At 46.1% G+C, this 16,066-nt stretch overlaps 1 protein-coding gene across 1 annotated transcript in view; it reads right to left on the bottom strand.

Annotated features, from left to right (window-relative positions):
* Positions 1–16,066, bottom strand: part of TMTC1 (transmembrane O-mannosyltransferase targeting cadherins 1) — a 200,167-nt gene that overhangs the window by 167,156 nt on the left and 16,945 nt on the right. The window contains exons 2-5 of the mRNA XM_068141758.1: positions 12,947–13,124; positions 10,652–10,725; positions 9,332–9,508; positions 6,596–6,802 (exon numbers count right to left, since the gene is read on the bottom strand). Coding sequence (XP_067997859.1) covers positions 6,596–6,802; positions 9,332–9,508; positions 10,652–10,725; positions 12,947–13,124 — 636 coding nt within the window. The remainder of the gene's footprint in view (positions 1–6,595; positions 6,803–9,331; positions 9,509–10,651; positions 10,726–12,946; positions 13,125–16,066) is intronic.

Here is a 16,066-nt window from a genome sequence, read left to right as displayed (position 1 = left end):
AACCTCCCCTGGCGCAGCCTGAGACTGTGTCCTCTTTTTCTGGTACTGGCTGCCTGGGAGAAGAGACCATCATCAGCCTGTCTACAACCTCCCTTCAGGTAGTTGTAGAGAGTGATAAGGTCACCCCTGAGTCTCCTCTTCTCCAGGCTAAGCAGCCCCAGCTCCCTCAGCCTCTCCTCATAGGGCTTGTGTTCCAAACCCCTCACCAACTTTGTTGCTCTTCTCTGGACTCGTTCCAGCAAGTCAACATCCTTCCTAAGCTGAGGGGCCCAGAACTGGACACAGTACTTGAGGTGTGGCCTAACCAGTGCAGTGTACAGGGGCAGAATGACCTCCCTGCTCCTGCTGGCCACACTGTTCCTGATGCAGGCCAGGATGCCATTGGCCCTCTTGGCTGCCTGGGCACACTGCAGGCTCATGTTAAGCCTACCATCAACCAGCACCCCCAGGTCCCTCTCTGCCTGGCTGCTCTCTAGCCACTCTGACCCCAGCCTGTAGCACTGCATGGGGTTGTTGTGGCCAATGTGCAGAACCCGGCACTTGGATGTGTTCAATCTCATGCCGTTGGATTCTGCCCATCTGTCCAGCCTGTCGAGGTCTCTCTGCAGAGCCTCTCTACCCTCCAGCAGATCAACTCTTGCCCCCAGCTTTCCTCGCCCTTTTGCTGTTGCATGGCAAGGACCTTTTAGGCCAGTGACAAGCATCCAGGTTTTTCTTTTGTTGTATGTTTGCTGCTGACCAAATAATACATTTACAACAGTTACCTTAGTGCTCTGTCAGGGGCATGCCAAGCTTTTTACTGCTGTTCTTTGTAAATGTAAATGAACATGTAAGTGGAACTAAGAGCAACTTAAGTTTAAAAAAGTTGTACCAAACGTACCAGTGTCTTCCTCACATCTCTGTAATGCACTCAGTTGCATATCCTGAGCCATGCGTTCCCATAAAGCTCCCTCTAACAAATTTAAAGACAGGTAAACTTTGCACACATGAAATCCCACGTCTGGGAAGCCAGTCACACTATTCTGCCTCCACTGGATAGGACCCTAAGGGGCAGCATTACACTGCATAGCATGGGGAAGCATTAGAAATGCAGCTGAGACTGCTGATTTTTAAACAGAAATTGCACATTAAAGCAGAAATGCCCTACACTCTCAGATGGGAAGCAGAACCACCCAGTGAAAAGTCAAATCAACTCCAAGCAATTGCTACATAGTCACAGGTGTGCCAATGCTTTCTCCCCCTTTTTTCTTCACATGGGAGAACAACATCTGCTCTAACTCAAACACAGACCAGACGTGCTGCATCGGGACTCAGGGCAGACACCTTAGGACCTCAACATACTTTTCCTCATAGTATATCAATCTTAGGGCCAGCCAGCCTTGGAATGCACCATCTTCTGCAGAGCACTTCAATTTTATTTCCACTGCTGCTGCAAAAGGAAACAACACTGCTGTGGTTTCATCATCAGATCACATTTATCCCTGCTACAGCCTTAAGCATTTCACTGAATTTGGAATCTGGAGTTTTGTGTCAGGATCCCACAGTGCTAACAAGTAGGGAGCTCCCTTCGTGCCCTTTTTTTTTTGCATGTACACAGAGATTTAAAGTGATGCTATTGGGCACAGCTCCAAGCATATCTGCTTCTTCTCTCACTCTGTCACTTGGCAAAAAATAATAAAACACACCAAAAAAACAAGCAACAATAAAAAACCAAATAAGCAAGCCACACACAAACCCCCAAACACCCTCCCTCCCCCCCAAAACCATGATGCCACAGATCACGTGAGTGGGACATGGCAGCATTAAACACCACTCTATTCTCTGCTCTAAGGGAAGACTCTCACCAACCAAATCACCAACAGTAGAAACAAAAAGAATCACTTTCTGGGTCATGAAAGAGAAACAGAGAATTCAGTTTCAAAAGTACACCAGTTACTGAGGATTCTTGTTTTTCAAGAAGATTAGAGTGTGAGCTCCACCACAGGGTCATTTACAAATCACAAAAACATGAGAGAGATTAGGTGGTAAAAGAGTGCCTGTGGTCTAGACAGCATTCAGCAGGGCTGAGCCTGAGGTACCGAAAGACGAGCCGGCGGGAAAGGTGACCGGCCTGGATGAGCAAGCAGCTCCTGTAGGATTTAAGGGGAAAAAAAGAGGCTGTATCACCTTTGGAAGGAGGGGAAGGCTTCTCGAGGTATGTTTAAGGAAGCTGCTAGATTATGTAGGAAAAAAATTAGAGAGGCAAAGGCCCAGCTGGAACTGAAGCTGAACACCTCTGTGAGAGATAATAAAAAGCATTGTTACAAATACATCAACACTAAAAAGAAGGGCAGGAAGAACCTGCACTCCTTATTGGACCTGGAGGGGAGCACTGTGACTGAAGAGGAGGAAACGGCTGAGGTACTTAACACCTTCTTTGCCTCAGTGTTTAACACAACCCACCTGGTGGACGTGGGGAGGCCTGTGGATGTGGTCTACCTGGACTTCAGCAAGGCCTTTGACACTGTCCCCCACAGCAAACTGCTGGCTAAGCTGTCAGCTCATGGCTTGGACAGCAGCACTCTGTGCTGGGTTAGGAACTGGCTGGAGGCTGAGCCCAGAGAGTGGTGGTGAATGGTGCCACAGCCAGCTGGCAGCCAGGCACCAGTGGTATCACCCAGGGATCAGTGCTGGGCCCCATCCTCTTTAACATCTTCACTGATGATCTGGATGAGGGCATTGAGTCAGTCATCAGCAAATTTGCAGATGACACCAAGTTGGGACAGATGTTGGTCAGTTAGAGGGTGGAAAGGCTCTGCAGAGGGACCTCGACCGACTGGACAGATGGGCGGAGTCCAATGGGATGGCATTTAACAAGTCCAAGTGCCAGGTGCTGCACTTTGGCCATGGCAACCCCATGCAGAGCTACAGGCTGGGGTCAGAGTGGCTGGGGAGCTCCCAAATGGAGAGGGACCTGGGGCTGCTGATTGACAGCCACCTAAACATGAGCCAGCAGTGTGCCCAGGTGGCCAAGAAGGACAATGGCATCCTGGCCTGCATTAGGAATAGTGTGGCCAGCAGGAGCAGGGAACTCATTGTGCCCTGTATTCTGCATTGGTTAGGCCACACCTTGAGTACTGCGTCCAGTTCTGGGCCCCTCAGTTTAAGAAGGACATTGAGAGACTTGAAGGTGTCCAGAGAAGGGCAACAAGGCTTGGGGAGAGGCCTTGAGCACAAGCCCTATGAGGAGAGGCTGAGGGAGCTGGGATTGTTTAGCCTGGAGAAGAGGAGGCTCAGGATTGACCTCATTGCTCTCTACAACTACCTGAAGGGTGGCTGGAGCAAGGAAGGGGTTGGTCTCTTCTCCCAGGCAACTAGCACCAGAACAAGGGGACACAGTCTCAAGCTGCGCCAGGGGAAGTTTAGGCTCAAGGTGAGGAGAAAGTTCTTCACAGAGAGAGTCATTGGTCATTGGAATGTGCTGCCCGGGGAGGTGGTGGAGTCCCCATCCCTGGAGGTGTTCAAGAGGGGATTGAACGTGGCACTTGGTGCCATGGTCTAGTCCTGAGTCTGTGGTAACAGGTTGGACTCGATGATCCTCAAGGTCTCTTCCAACCTTGGTGATACTGTGATATGGCCTGACTACAGCTACATGTAGCCTCAGAATTGAAAAAGAAAGTGAGAAAAGTAGATGTCAGTTTTGAGTAGGTTCAACAAATCAAGAAAAAGAAAATGAGTGACAATAGCCAAGGCCAACGAAGGGACTGTGACTACTGTTGTTTTACACATACCCCCCTAATTAACATATTCATGGATCTAACAGAGTATCAGAGTGGTGAGCAAGGTGGTGTGGGCACCAGTACTGCTTTTTAGTAGGACACATATACTGTACCTTCATAGTGAAGCTCTGGCCCTATCCCAAACAGAAGTACAAAGCAGGTGTGAAAGCTCCTGCCTGTCCTCCTCCGTTTGTTTCATATGGTCACAAGCCTTTTTCAGGTCTTAAAACTTGGGGAGATGGATCAAACTCCTGAAAGACCCTCGTTACCTCATTTCAGTAGCATATGCCAGCATCCCCTAAAATTGCCATAAATTGTAGTGATAAACCCTGCAATTTTGTCCAGACTCATTCCTTCCTCCCAAAGGCACCCAGGACTTCAACCCACACATTTTCTGGATAGCTGAAGACAAGAACAAATGACAAGAAAACAGAAATCTTTCTGTGCCAAGAATTTACATAACTAGCTCCAGTTCCTGCTAATTGGACTGATTCTCTTTATTCCTGTATTACAATTCCCTGCATTTTTCAGTTAGCTCTAGTATCAATATACATAATAAACTATTATTAAATAGAAACCTAATTGATCACTTTACAAATTAAGCAGTGCACAACCATTTTATTCTAATGAAGATCTGGTGCACTGGATTAGGTACCTGAAGCTACTTCACTGTGTCAAATCTGTCCTCTAAATCTGGAATTTTTGAAGCATTAGATGTGTGGCGGCAGGCTTCCCTTTCAGCCAGTGGGACCAAGCCAGCTCTACTGTGGGCATCCCACATTAAACTATCACAAAACAGGTTGTTGCTAGTGTGTTGTATGCAGCAAATCACTTCAAAAGAGAAGCTGAGAAGCTTGCAATTAAAAAAAAAAATCCTCTTTTTAAAAAGAGAGCAGCTATACACATGCAGAGCTTGATTTGCCATGTGCAGAAATGCTTTACAACACTTGAAGAGGCACCTGCCAAAGAGCAAATGCCAGTTGGCAGCACAGATGAGCTCACTCTGAAGCCATCTCACATGCACTGTCTCTCCAACACAATTTTTGTGCCTCTCCTGAAGAGGCTGGAAATCCAGAAGCTTCCTTCTTAGTGCAAGAAAGGGACATTCACAAAAGCAGGTGGACAAAATACAAAGCAAACAAAGGGGGAAAGGAGCAGTAGGAAGAAACAAGGAACAAGATGATGGAGTAGACAGAGGTTTTTTATATTGGTGCCTTCCAGCACAGTATCCATCAGGAGAAGTGAATACAAGTATCAAAGAGAGCAAAAGAGAAAGGTGGAGTGAGCAAAGTGCCATGAATAGCAGTGTAGGCTACTCTTCCCCAGTAGGTTCTAAACTTCAGAGGCAATATATTAAATGAAGCTTTTGCACCACCCATTCTGGCCTGGAAAATCAGAAGCAACCAGGGTCACCCACACTTTCTAATTGTGCTACTCATTTGGGTATACAGGAGAAGAAATAAACTTTAAACAAACAACTTCAGAAGGTCTTCTGAACGTTTTTGTGCTGGAGCAGTGAGGAGTTACCCACTCCAGAATATCTTGACTTCCTCATCATTTTTGTGTCACAGATTTCCACACAGAGAGTGGGAACATGATGAAACCCAATCCTTTCACTGTTAAAAATAAAAACCACCAAAAACCCAACCAAGTATCCCCATGTCAGACCAGTAAGACAAAACAGCTACAGGGCAGAAGCTCAAGTGGGCTGAACCACTTGGATTACAGGTAGAAGAAAACCGTTCTGTTACAGCCTGAGGTCAGCTCTCATCATTAGATGTGCGTTTTTCAACACAAAGCATACAATACACATACATACACCCCCCCAACATGTACATAGACATGCAGAAATGATGCCTACACACAATATCTTGAATGGTATTGTGAAGGGTTGAGGCAGACCCCCTCCCCACCACGGGCAAAAATAATGACTCAGACAAATGGATTGCAAAAGTGGTGGAAAGTTTAAACGGAAAGCAGTGAATGCTTACAGAGAGCCAGAAGCGCAGTGACAAAAGAGATCCCAAAAGCAGACCCAGAAACATCCCATCCCCACCTGAGGGTACACCCAAGACCCCCAGGGCTCCTTCTTACCCCCTCCCACTCCACTACTAGGCTAATCTCAGCTGGCCAGAACTGAGATTACCCATCCCTCCAGTCTTGGGCCTAACCAGGCCCAAAAGGCCGGGAGACATCTCCTCCAAGTTACCGGGTGGTGGTGAGGGAAGAAAGAGAAAGTGCCAGGACCCCCACTGAGATCTTATAGTGAAACAGGGTATCATGGGTTGAAATACCTGGCCTCCTGTGGTCACCCACTGGGCTGGACTTCTGGACACAGGAAGTATGAACACAGCAGAGGGCACCCAGCCCAAAACTGCTACAGGTATCTATTACACTGATTATATAGAGAGATGTTAGATGTTATATTATAGCATCTAGCAACATCACATAACACACTGCTCGCCTCACTGGTTCAGGCGTTATTGCACATATGCACACATTGCACACATACACACACACCCCTGCATTAGAGTTTTGGCTTTCTCTGTGGAGAAGAGGGAAAGGAGAGCAATGACCACCAATACGGGATGAGGATGGAAAGTCTCAGGACAGGAACAATCTTCAGATATTGTCTTCAAGTTGAAGAAATGCTCTTTTGGTTTCCCTTTTCTTTCTTCTCTTAACCCTCCTTCCACCTTCCTCCTTCTGCTCTCTCTCCAGTAACATAATGAAAATCTACAGCACATTTCAGGATAGAAATGGCTAAACTAAAGTGAATGTCTTGGCATTTTAAAGTAGGATCAGCTACAAACTAAGTGGCAGGTAGCCAGCAGTACCTCCAAACGGCCCACACGGCTTTGCTGGGCGCAGAAAGGTGACTGCTCCGCTGCTCCTCGGGCAGTGTTGGGTGGCAGGAGGTCCAGGCACCCCGGTGAGCAAAGCGATGCTTCCCACTCTCCTGGCCAGCCAGAGAAATCTGCAACGAGGCAGAGGAAGAAGCCACAGGCTGCCAGGAAGGTTTCTGGTGGATGCCCCCATTTCTCCTGATTACACATGCAGAGAAAAGCAGGGGGGGTGGGGGAATGGAGCAGAGTAAGGGAAAAGGAAAAGAAAAGAATTTAAGGAATTTTCATTTTCACATTTACTTGTCAAAAGGTTGAACATCATGAAAACAGCACAATGTGGTATATCTAACTAAAACAGACAACATTGTATTTAATCCAAAATATAAAGCCTTTGCATGCTGCGAGGACAGGATTTATTAATTCCTAACTGTATCTAGAGGAAGAAACCCAAAAGGAATAGAAGAGGATCACTCCCCTATCAAGCTGATCTCTGCTAAGACAGGAAGCACCAAGAGGAAGAATATGGTGCTATCCCTGTTTTTTTTCTGCAATAAATAATCGGTGTTCTGCCTCATTTAAACATCTGTACAGGTTGGAGGAAGGAGCAGAAAGAAGCAAATTTCAGCCACATGATGAAAGCTGCTGGATTTCTGCTGCTCCCTAAGAAAGCCAAATGCAGTCATAAAATCCCGAATACCACAAAGCACCACATAATAGATGCAGCCAGAGCAAACAGCAAAGTATAGCATTTCTGGACTACACAGATTCATTCCTACAAGCTCAAGAAGTACAATTTCTGAGCAACTAGATGGCACTGACATGAAGAAATAACCTGAAGAGGCCACTGGAAGGTGAACCTACAGGATGGAGAATATTGACCGGAGGGGGAAGAAGAAGGTGACCGATTTTCCTGCAATTCAGATTTGTGTTACCTTTAGCCAGGCAGCTCCTGGCACACTGCTGGTAGAGACTGTAAATGCAAGTGCTAACAAGTGTGCTGGCAGCCAGTCCCCAGCAGACTCCTCACTCACTATCTGCCCACTGGTTACACCATTGCTAATTACTTATCCTGTCAGTGTAGGAGAAATCCTCTGCCAATCCATCAATACTGCTTGAGGGGCAGGTGTGCCTGAAATGTGGTCCATCCTCCACTACTACCTAAAGGGCCAACATTGGAAGGAAGCCAGGCTGTTCCGAAAAGAGGAGATTCTCTCCTCTCTGCATTTGCTGTCCTCATTCTGGCATCCCTCAAACCCTTTTGGGAGCTGATTTAATTCACTACTGCAGAAACACAAATTCAGTGTCCTTTTTTATAACCTACAAGCCCTAGCTCATGCAAGGGTGAGACAGGCTCTAAAGCCTGGGGGCAACACTGGGGAAATGCAAGCAGCAATGACAGGGCTGGGATCTCCCACCCTCAATGCCAGTAAGCTCTTACAGTCACTCACTGACAGATCTGCACCAGAAATGGTTTGGGAGAAAAAGGGATTAAAAAGAAAAAAATTATAAATCCAGCTTCCACCAAGCAAAAAGACTCCTGGCAATGGAGAGACACAGCAGCATCGTTATTTGTGACACTAGGTGGGTGAGCAATACAAAACTTCAAAGTATTTGATTTTAATTCCACCACTGCTGAGAGCTGCTAATTATTCCAATAATTCCAGAACACAGCTGGCTGAATATTTTCCCCTTTTTTCTATTCCGCAAGGACAGAAAGGATCAAACCCAATTTTACTACTAAACATCACATGGGATTTCTACAACCATGACATTGTGACTGAATAATCAAGCAGATGTTGCAAATTGAAGGAGTTAAGCCAGAGCAATTTTTAAATGTTGATGCTCCAGTCAGAACTCCCACCAAAAAAACACCCCACAACTTAGCCTTGCCAGACACAACTGAGCATTTTAGAGCTATCAGTTCTTCACATTTGGTCTATCTATCAAGCAGAGTTTAAAAACTACAAAAAAAAAAACCAAACCAAAACACAAAACCACCACCACCCACACCAAAAAAAAGGCCAACCCCCCAAACCCTCTCCCCACCCCCAAAAAACCCCAAACCACCACCACCACAAACCCAAGCAACCACAAAACCAACCACACCACCAAAACCCCAACCAAAACAGGAACAAAATAAAAAGAACACAAACCTCAAAGAAACAAAAAACACCCAAAAAACACCTTGGTGACCTCCACATTTGTCAAATGTTTTGAGGGTAAGTCTAGCTCCCACAGTGCTGTATATAATAATGTTTTGCACACACAAGTGGCAACACTTCACAGAATCAACCAGGTTGGAAGACACCTTCAAGATCATCAAGTCCAACCAATTACCTAACCCTAACCAAGCAACCAGACCATGGCACCAAGTGCTTCATCCAATCTTTTCTTAAGCACTACCAGGGACATCAACCCCACCACCTCCCTGGGCAGCACATCCCAAGGGCAATCTCTCTGTCTGTGAAGAACATCTTTCTAAGATCAAGCCCTTGCACAGCTTGAAACTGTGTCCTCTTGTTCTGGTGCTGGCTGCCTGGGAGAAGAGACCAACCCCCACCTGGCTACAACCTCCCTTTAGGTAGTTGGAGACAGCAATAAGGTCTCCCCTGAGACTCCTCTTCTCCAGGCTGAACAACCCCAGCTCCCTCAGCCTCTCCTCAGAGGGCTGTGTTCCAAGCCCCTCCCCAGCCTCATTGCCCTTGAAAACCATAGCAAGTTACTTACGGTTTGATTCCATTGCAGGAGAGGGAAAAGAAGTCATAAACCAAGCAAACACCAAACACAGTGACTCCAGTTTCTTTCACCAGCATTGCACATGTCCCAAGGAATAAACTAAGCAGCAAAAAGAAGGGAGAGGCAGTGGGAGGGAAATGTTCCCCAACATAAAGCTGATCCACACTCCTGAAAATTAGATTTGACATAAATATTTAAGCTTCGCTGTTATTTTCATGTTTGATACATTCACACAAATACTGAGACACTTTCTGTTAATTTCTTAACATGCTGGTATTAAGTGACATGAACAATCTACACTGTTCACTGATCAATGAGGAAAGGTCTCGACACAGGACAGGAAGTGAAAGCACAAATACTAAGAAGTTCAAAGACTTGAGAAGAGGAGGGGAAAAAAGACAAGCAGACACAAAGTGGAGCCAAAACATTCCAAGACAAACACAGCAAGAGCAGCAAAGCAGCTGCTTTCCCTCATCTACAGACACACAATTAATTCTCCTGGTGTGACAAAACGTAAGGAAAAATTCTGTGACACATGCCATCCCACCCCACACACATCAAAAACGTGCCCTAATCATTAACAGACTGGGCAGCAAGTCCACACGAGAGGGAAGCAGGAAGCAAAAGCAAACCAAGGGATTCCTGCAGGGTCTTTGTCAGTTTTGTGCCTTGTAAACCTTCTGACAAGAGATTGCTGATCCTTTCAGAGATCTGTAGCAAAGAGCCCAGGAGGGATGTAAGCAGTTTTCCCATGTGGCCATGACAACATGGTGCCATTCCTAAATGAAATAGGGGCAGAAACCCCATCTGAATAAAGATATTTCTTTATCTATACTTGTTTAGGCACAGTTTTAGGACACAGACCAGCAAACACTGCCAAGTTTTCATATGCAAAGGATTACTTAATTGTCTAGACACAGTCCTTAACGCTCACAGACAAGGTATTTCAGAGTCCTATACACACAGCACGTATTTCAAACGCAGGCATGAGTCTGTCCATTCCTTACTCTATATGCAGACAATGCGCTTTCAGTTTAAAACTTTTCTTTGTAATTTTTAGCTCTGCAAGACCTCCTCTAGTGTATGGTCAGCTGTAACAGCAACGGAAGAGGAGATCTTAAATGTTGGCTTCTCTTGTTATATTTACTTGTTCTCATAAGTGTCACCTATTTGGCACTGTGACTGAGACCAATGCGCTTCCACACAGCAGTGGTAGAGGAAGCACCCATGCAAGAACTGACAGGTTTCCCCTTTGTCTCCTCCTCAGACAAGAGCATCTCATGAAACTATCACAAAAGCAAGGATCCATACCTATTATAGGAGAGAAAAGCCAACAGAAAGAGTAGACAGGCTAGGACATCTGCTCTGCCTACTATACCTGTAACCTAAAAGGAAAAAGAGAGACAATAAAGTATAGTAGCACATATATAAAAGGCACACTTCTTCAGTGACCGTCCCAACATCCATGCTAAGTGCTGCTACTTGAAGGTTTTTACCTTTCAGTATTACCCTGCCTCAACACAGTGAAATGTCCCTTGGTCCATATAGGATATGCTCAGTTTTATCTTCTGAATTTCTCATTTAGTAGAACAAATAAGTAAGCCAACAGTTAAGTTGTTCTTTACTTTCCTATCAAATAATTTTGCATAGGGAAGTGCCAGTCTTGGGGATCTGTTTTAATTGTGTGTAATAAGGCTCAAATAAGCATTTCACCTGAACCCCAAAACAGATTTCTTAGCAAAAGGTACTAATGGATGAACCGCTCTTTGGAGCAGACATAATATAGGGATGAGTTAATAATTATTACTTAAATGAACTTTATTACCAAAAAGTGATAGAGCAGTATGTAATTTAGTCTTTCTGAATAACTTGAGTTTATTTTTTTCTACATATTAATTAACCAAATCTTTTCAAAAGGCAGAGAACACTGAAAAGTATAAACACTCTTTTTACAAACCATTTCCTCATAAAGACCTAAAAATTGTCCATAAAGCAAATGAAAAGCCCTTTGAAATCTCTCCTCTTTCAAGATTACAAATTAAGTTATATTGAGCACTTCAGCATTTACTTCAACCTTTTTGGGACCCAGATAAAAATAAATTTGAAAAGTCCCTCCTCTAAAACCTCCCTTATAACATAAATCTGTATTATCAAAAGGAATCTGGCTGATTAGTTCACGCAAGACACAGGCTGGTGGCTTTTTGTTAGGGCAGTTTCTCCTCAAAAGTTCTCAGCTAGCACCACCCTTTCCCTTGCTTGTTTGCAGAGGCTCATCACAAGAAGGCAGGACGTCAGTGCTATCTCTGCTCACCAGTGCATTTCTTCCTTGAAGTATAGGTGGCTAGACATGGTCTTTCCTTCTCAAAGACAGCAAGACTGATTTCCTCTGCAGAAGTACTTCCCCATGCTAATAGGCTGCAGTATTAGCACAACCACGTCTTTATGTGTTTCTTTACAATGAACAGAAAGATGTCCACTATGTACTGCTGCTGTACATTTACCCTGACATTTATTAAGTTATTTCTCAACATGATTCTCCTAGCTTTTGATTAAAATCAATATTAATTAATCTATGGGTCATTTCACCTCTAAGTGAACACACACACACACAAATGCTCCCTTCACTTTTTCTCCCTTAAATTGATGACTACAGGAGATGACTGAAAGTATGCAACAACATCCCAGCAGGAAAGAGAGCTTCATTGAGCTCTTTGGCTTCAGAAGACTGAGACTCGACATTCTCATCGGACTGCCCACTTCTTCTAGCATCACTGGTTAATACCATTAGTTAAAATTTAACGGCAGAGCAGAGAGATGGCAAGTATCAAACTCATTTTTCTTAATGACTCCCGCAAATTCTTTGAAATACAGTGTTGCAGCCACTGCTCTGAGGGAAGCTGCTGGACACATGCAGAGTGCAGGATTCCTTAGCTGACCAATTCCTTAGCTGCATAGAGCAAAACAATCACACTTCAGGAGTGCCAAGAACAACAGCATCACATTGGCATTCATAGATTGGAACATGCTGCAGAAGGCACCCTCTTGACGTGCCGGCACCTCTTACCGGGAAAAGATTTTAGCTTATAGATGTGGTTGGGTTTTACTGGTTAAGGGACTGATAACAAAGAGTATAGAAGTGGCCACTCTGAGCAACAGTTACTGGGCTAGGGACTTAGGTCAGGATCAGCCTGGGGGCTTAGGGCTGCTAGGGAATTCTGTTCCTGTTAGTTAGCTACTTCTGGCTAGGGCTTGGGTGTGGGGACACCACGAGGGATATGCTCAGGACTTCTGTTAGCTGCTTCATTTGTTAAGGGCTTCTGTAACTTCTGCTGCTAAGTACACTCTGAGACTCTGTACTGCTGGGTGAGGATTCTATAACTCTGTAATAAAGGATGTCTGACATTCTCTGGAATCTCATTGCCATACAGCAATGGGGCTCATGGCTTCATTCCTCATCCAGTGGCTCCCAACCCAGGGAGTGATAATACAGCACATTGTCATCTTTGCTCAGAGACTTCTTTAGGAAAAAAAACCACCAATTTTAAGTATTTATTATTATTCTTAGATTTTTGTGTCACGCTTTTGTTTTTAGTGTCACATACTTACAGCCTCAGTGTGAATGGGATGCACAGCAAAGAAGAGTGCTGTGACAAAAGCAAGTCGACAGTCCTTGAAGACAGCTTTGTCACAAGTGTACATCAGCACAAGAGTCACTAGGCAGTGTAAAATTACATTCACTGCATGGAAATAGAAGGGGTTCATACCAGCCAGCAATATGTTCAACCTGCAAGGAAACAAAATGGAACAATTACTACACTGAAGAGGTCTTGGAATAGCAGGACATCTTTCAAATAGTCTAAATAATGCTTTTTGCCCCATCTGCAGTCTTCTAGTAAGCACTATTAAACTAATGAATGGAAATTGCTCTGGACTTCTGGTTTACCTGATTAAACAAAAACCAATTCCCCAGTTTTCAAATCATGGGTGGCATCTGGGGCTGTCTTGACCCTGAGATGGGAGAGGTTTGTATCCTCCCAGTACAATTTACTGCACCAAAAAGGTCTGTGCATATCCCTAGCAGCAAACAGCACCCACCAGTGCCAGAAGCACAGCGCTTGTCCTGCTTCCCTGTTGGCACCTTCTGCAGTTGTCTCAGCCATGCAGCAGCCTCACCACATGGGTGGTGATTTGCTGCTAGAGTATAGATGCTTTTGCTTGGGAACAGCCAAGACAAGGACTTAGTAAGGCACGAGAGCATCTGCTTGGTGTTACTGGAGCCTGTATTTCCATTTCTCTTGAAAACATTTTCACATACCAAAGGTTAAGCTTTACTGACACCAGGACTGCTCTAAGAAGCTAGTAAAAAAAAAGCCCTGGAGGGAAGAGGGACCCAGGACAGCTGGTCAGTATTCAAGCACCACCTCCTCTGTGTCCAGGAGCTCTGTATACCAACAAAGAGAAAAGCAGGTAAGAATGCTAGGAGGCCTGCCCGGATGAGCAAGGAGCTACTGGACACACTATTACTTAAAAGGAAACTCTACAGGCAGTGGAGAGAAGGACAGGTAGAACAGCGGGGAGATAAGGAAGCTGCCTGAGCAGCAAGAGTCCTGGTTAGGAAAGCCAAAGCAGAGTTTGAATTGAATCTAGCCAGGGAGGTTAAAGGGAACACTAAGAACTTCTACAGGTATATTAATGGGAAGAAGACGACTAAGGAAGGTGTGGGCCCCCTCAGAAAGGAAACTGGTGACATGGTCACAAGTGATGAGGAAAAGGCTGAGGTACTCAATAACTTCTTTACCTCAGTCTCCACTGCAAGGGCCTCTAGCCACACTCCTGATGTTATGGAAGACAATGGCAGGGACAGGGAGGAAGGACTGCCTGTTGTAAGTGAAGATCAGGTTGGTGATCACCTGAAGAACCTGAAAGTGTTCAAGTCCATGGGACCCCACGGGATACACCCACGGGTGCTGAGAGAACTGGCAGAGGAAGTTGCTAAACCCCTCTATATTATATTCCAAAAGGCCTGGCAGCCTGGGGCAGTCCCCACTGACTGGAAAAGGGGAAACATCACCCCCATTTCCAAAAAGGGTAAGAAGGAGGAACCAGGGAACTCCAGGCCAGTCAGTCTCACCTCTGTGCCCAGAAAGATCATGGAGCAGATCCTCCTGGAGTCACTACTGACTCAGAAGAAGAGTGAAGAGGTGATTGGGAAGAGTCAGCATGGCTTCACCAAGGGCAAATCCTGCCTGACCAACCTGGTGGCCTTCTGTGAGCAGGTGACGAAATTAATAGCTGAGGGGAGAGCAACTGATGTCATTTGCCTGGAGCTGAGCAAAGTCTTCGACACTATCCCGCACCACATCCTGGTCTCCAGGCTGGTGACACATGGGTGTGATGGGTGACCACTAGGTGGATAAGGAACTGGCTTGAGGGCTGCACCCGAAGAGTGGCTGTCCATGGCTCCATGTCCCAGTGGAGGCCAGGGACAAGTGGAGTCCCTCAGGGATCAGTCCTGGGACCTGTCTTGTTCAACATCTTTGTGGGTGCCATGGACAGTGGCATTGAGTGCACCCTCAGCAAGTTTGCTGCTGACACCAAGCTGTGTGGTGCAGCAGACATGCTGGAGGGAAGGGAGGCCATCCAGAAGGACCTGGACAGGCTGGAGAGGTGGGCACAAGCCAACCTCATGAGCTCTAACAAGACCAAGGGCAGGGTCCTGCATCTGGGTCGAGGCAATCCCAGGCACAAATCCAGGCTGGGCAGGGACTGGCTGGAAAGCAGCCCTGAGGAGAGAGACTTGGGGGCGCTGGTGGACAAAAAGCTCAACAGGAGCTCTCAGTGTGCACTTGCAGCCCGCAAAGCCAGTCAGACCCTGGGCTGCATCAAGAGAAGTGTGGCCAGCAGGGCAAGGGAGGTGATTCTCCCCCTCTACTCAGCTCTGGTGAGACCCCACCTGGAGTACTGTGTCCAGGTCTGGAGCCCCTATTACAAGAGGGATCTGGAGGTGCTGGAAGGTGTCCAGAGAAGGGCCAGGAGGATGAGCAGAGGGCTGGAGCACCTCTCCTATGAGGACAGACTGAAGGAGTTGGGGCTGTTCAGTCTGGAGAAGAGAAGGCTCCCAGGTGACCTCATTGTGGCCTTCCAGTATCTGAAGGGGGCTACAGGAAGGCTGGGGAGGGACTGCTCAGGATCTCAGGTAGTGATAGGACTAGGGGGAATGGAATGAAGCCGGAGGTGGGGAGATTCAGGCTGGAGGTGAGGAGGAAGTTCTTCCCCATGAGAGTGGTGAAGCCCTGGAATGGGTTGTCCAGGGAGGTGGTTGAGGCCCCGTCCCTGGAGATGTTTAAGCCCAGGCTGGATGAGGCTGTGGCCAGCCTGATCTAGTGTGGGGTGTCCCTGCCCATGGCAGGGGGGTTGGAACTAGATGATCCTTGTGGTCCCTTCCAACCCTGACTGATACTATGATAATATTTAGTTTTATAAGGATATTGATGGTAAAGGTAAGTTAGCTAACATCAGCCTAGACTGAATGAGACTATTAAGGTTCATTATTTGCCTCAATCATTTTAAAAAAGCCCACAAAACCCAAGCTGCCACGACATTTGCTTGACAGTGCATAGTAACACATTTTTCTGGTCACTGTTTTTTTGCAGCCAGCTTGCTTAACAGCTGCTGAAAGGCTTTGCCTTACATGAAACTGAAGATAACTCCATTCTCTTTAGAATT

This window comes from Melanerpes formicivorus, unplaced genomic scaffold, assembly GCF_026170545.1.
Source record: "Melanerpes formicivorus ecotype bairdi unplaced genomic scaffold, bMelFor1.0.p_v2 SCAF_8, whole genome shotgun sequence".
NCBI lineage: Eukaryota > Metazoa > Chordata > Aves > Piciformes > Picidae > Melanerpes > Melanerpes formicivorus.
The sequence above is the reverse complement of the archived record's forward strand: the minus strand, read 5'-3'. Positions and strand labels throughout refer to the sequence as shown.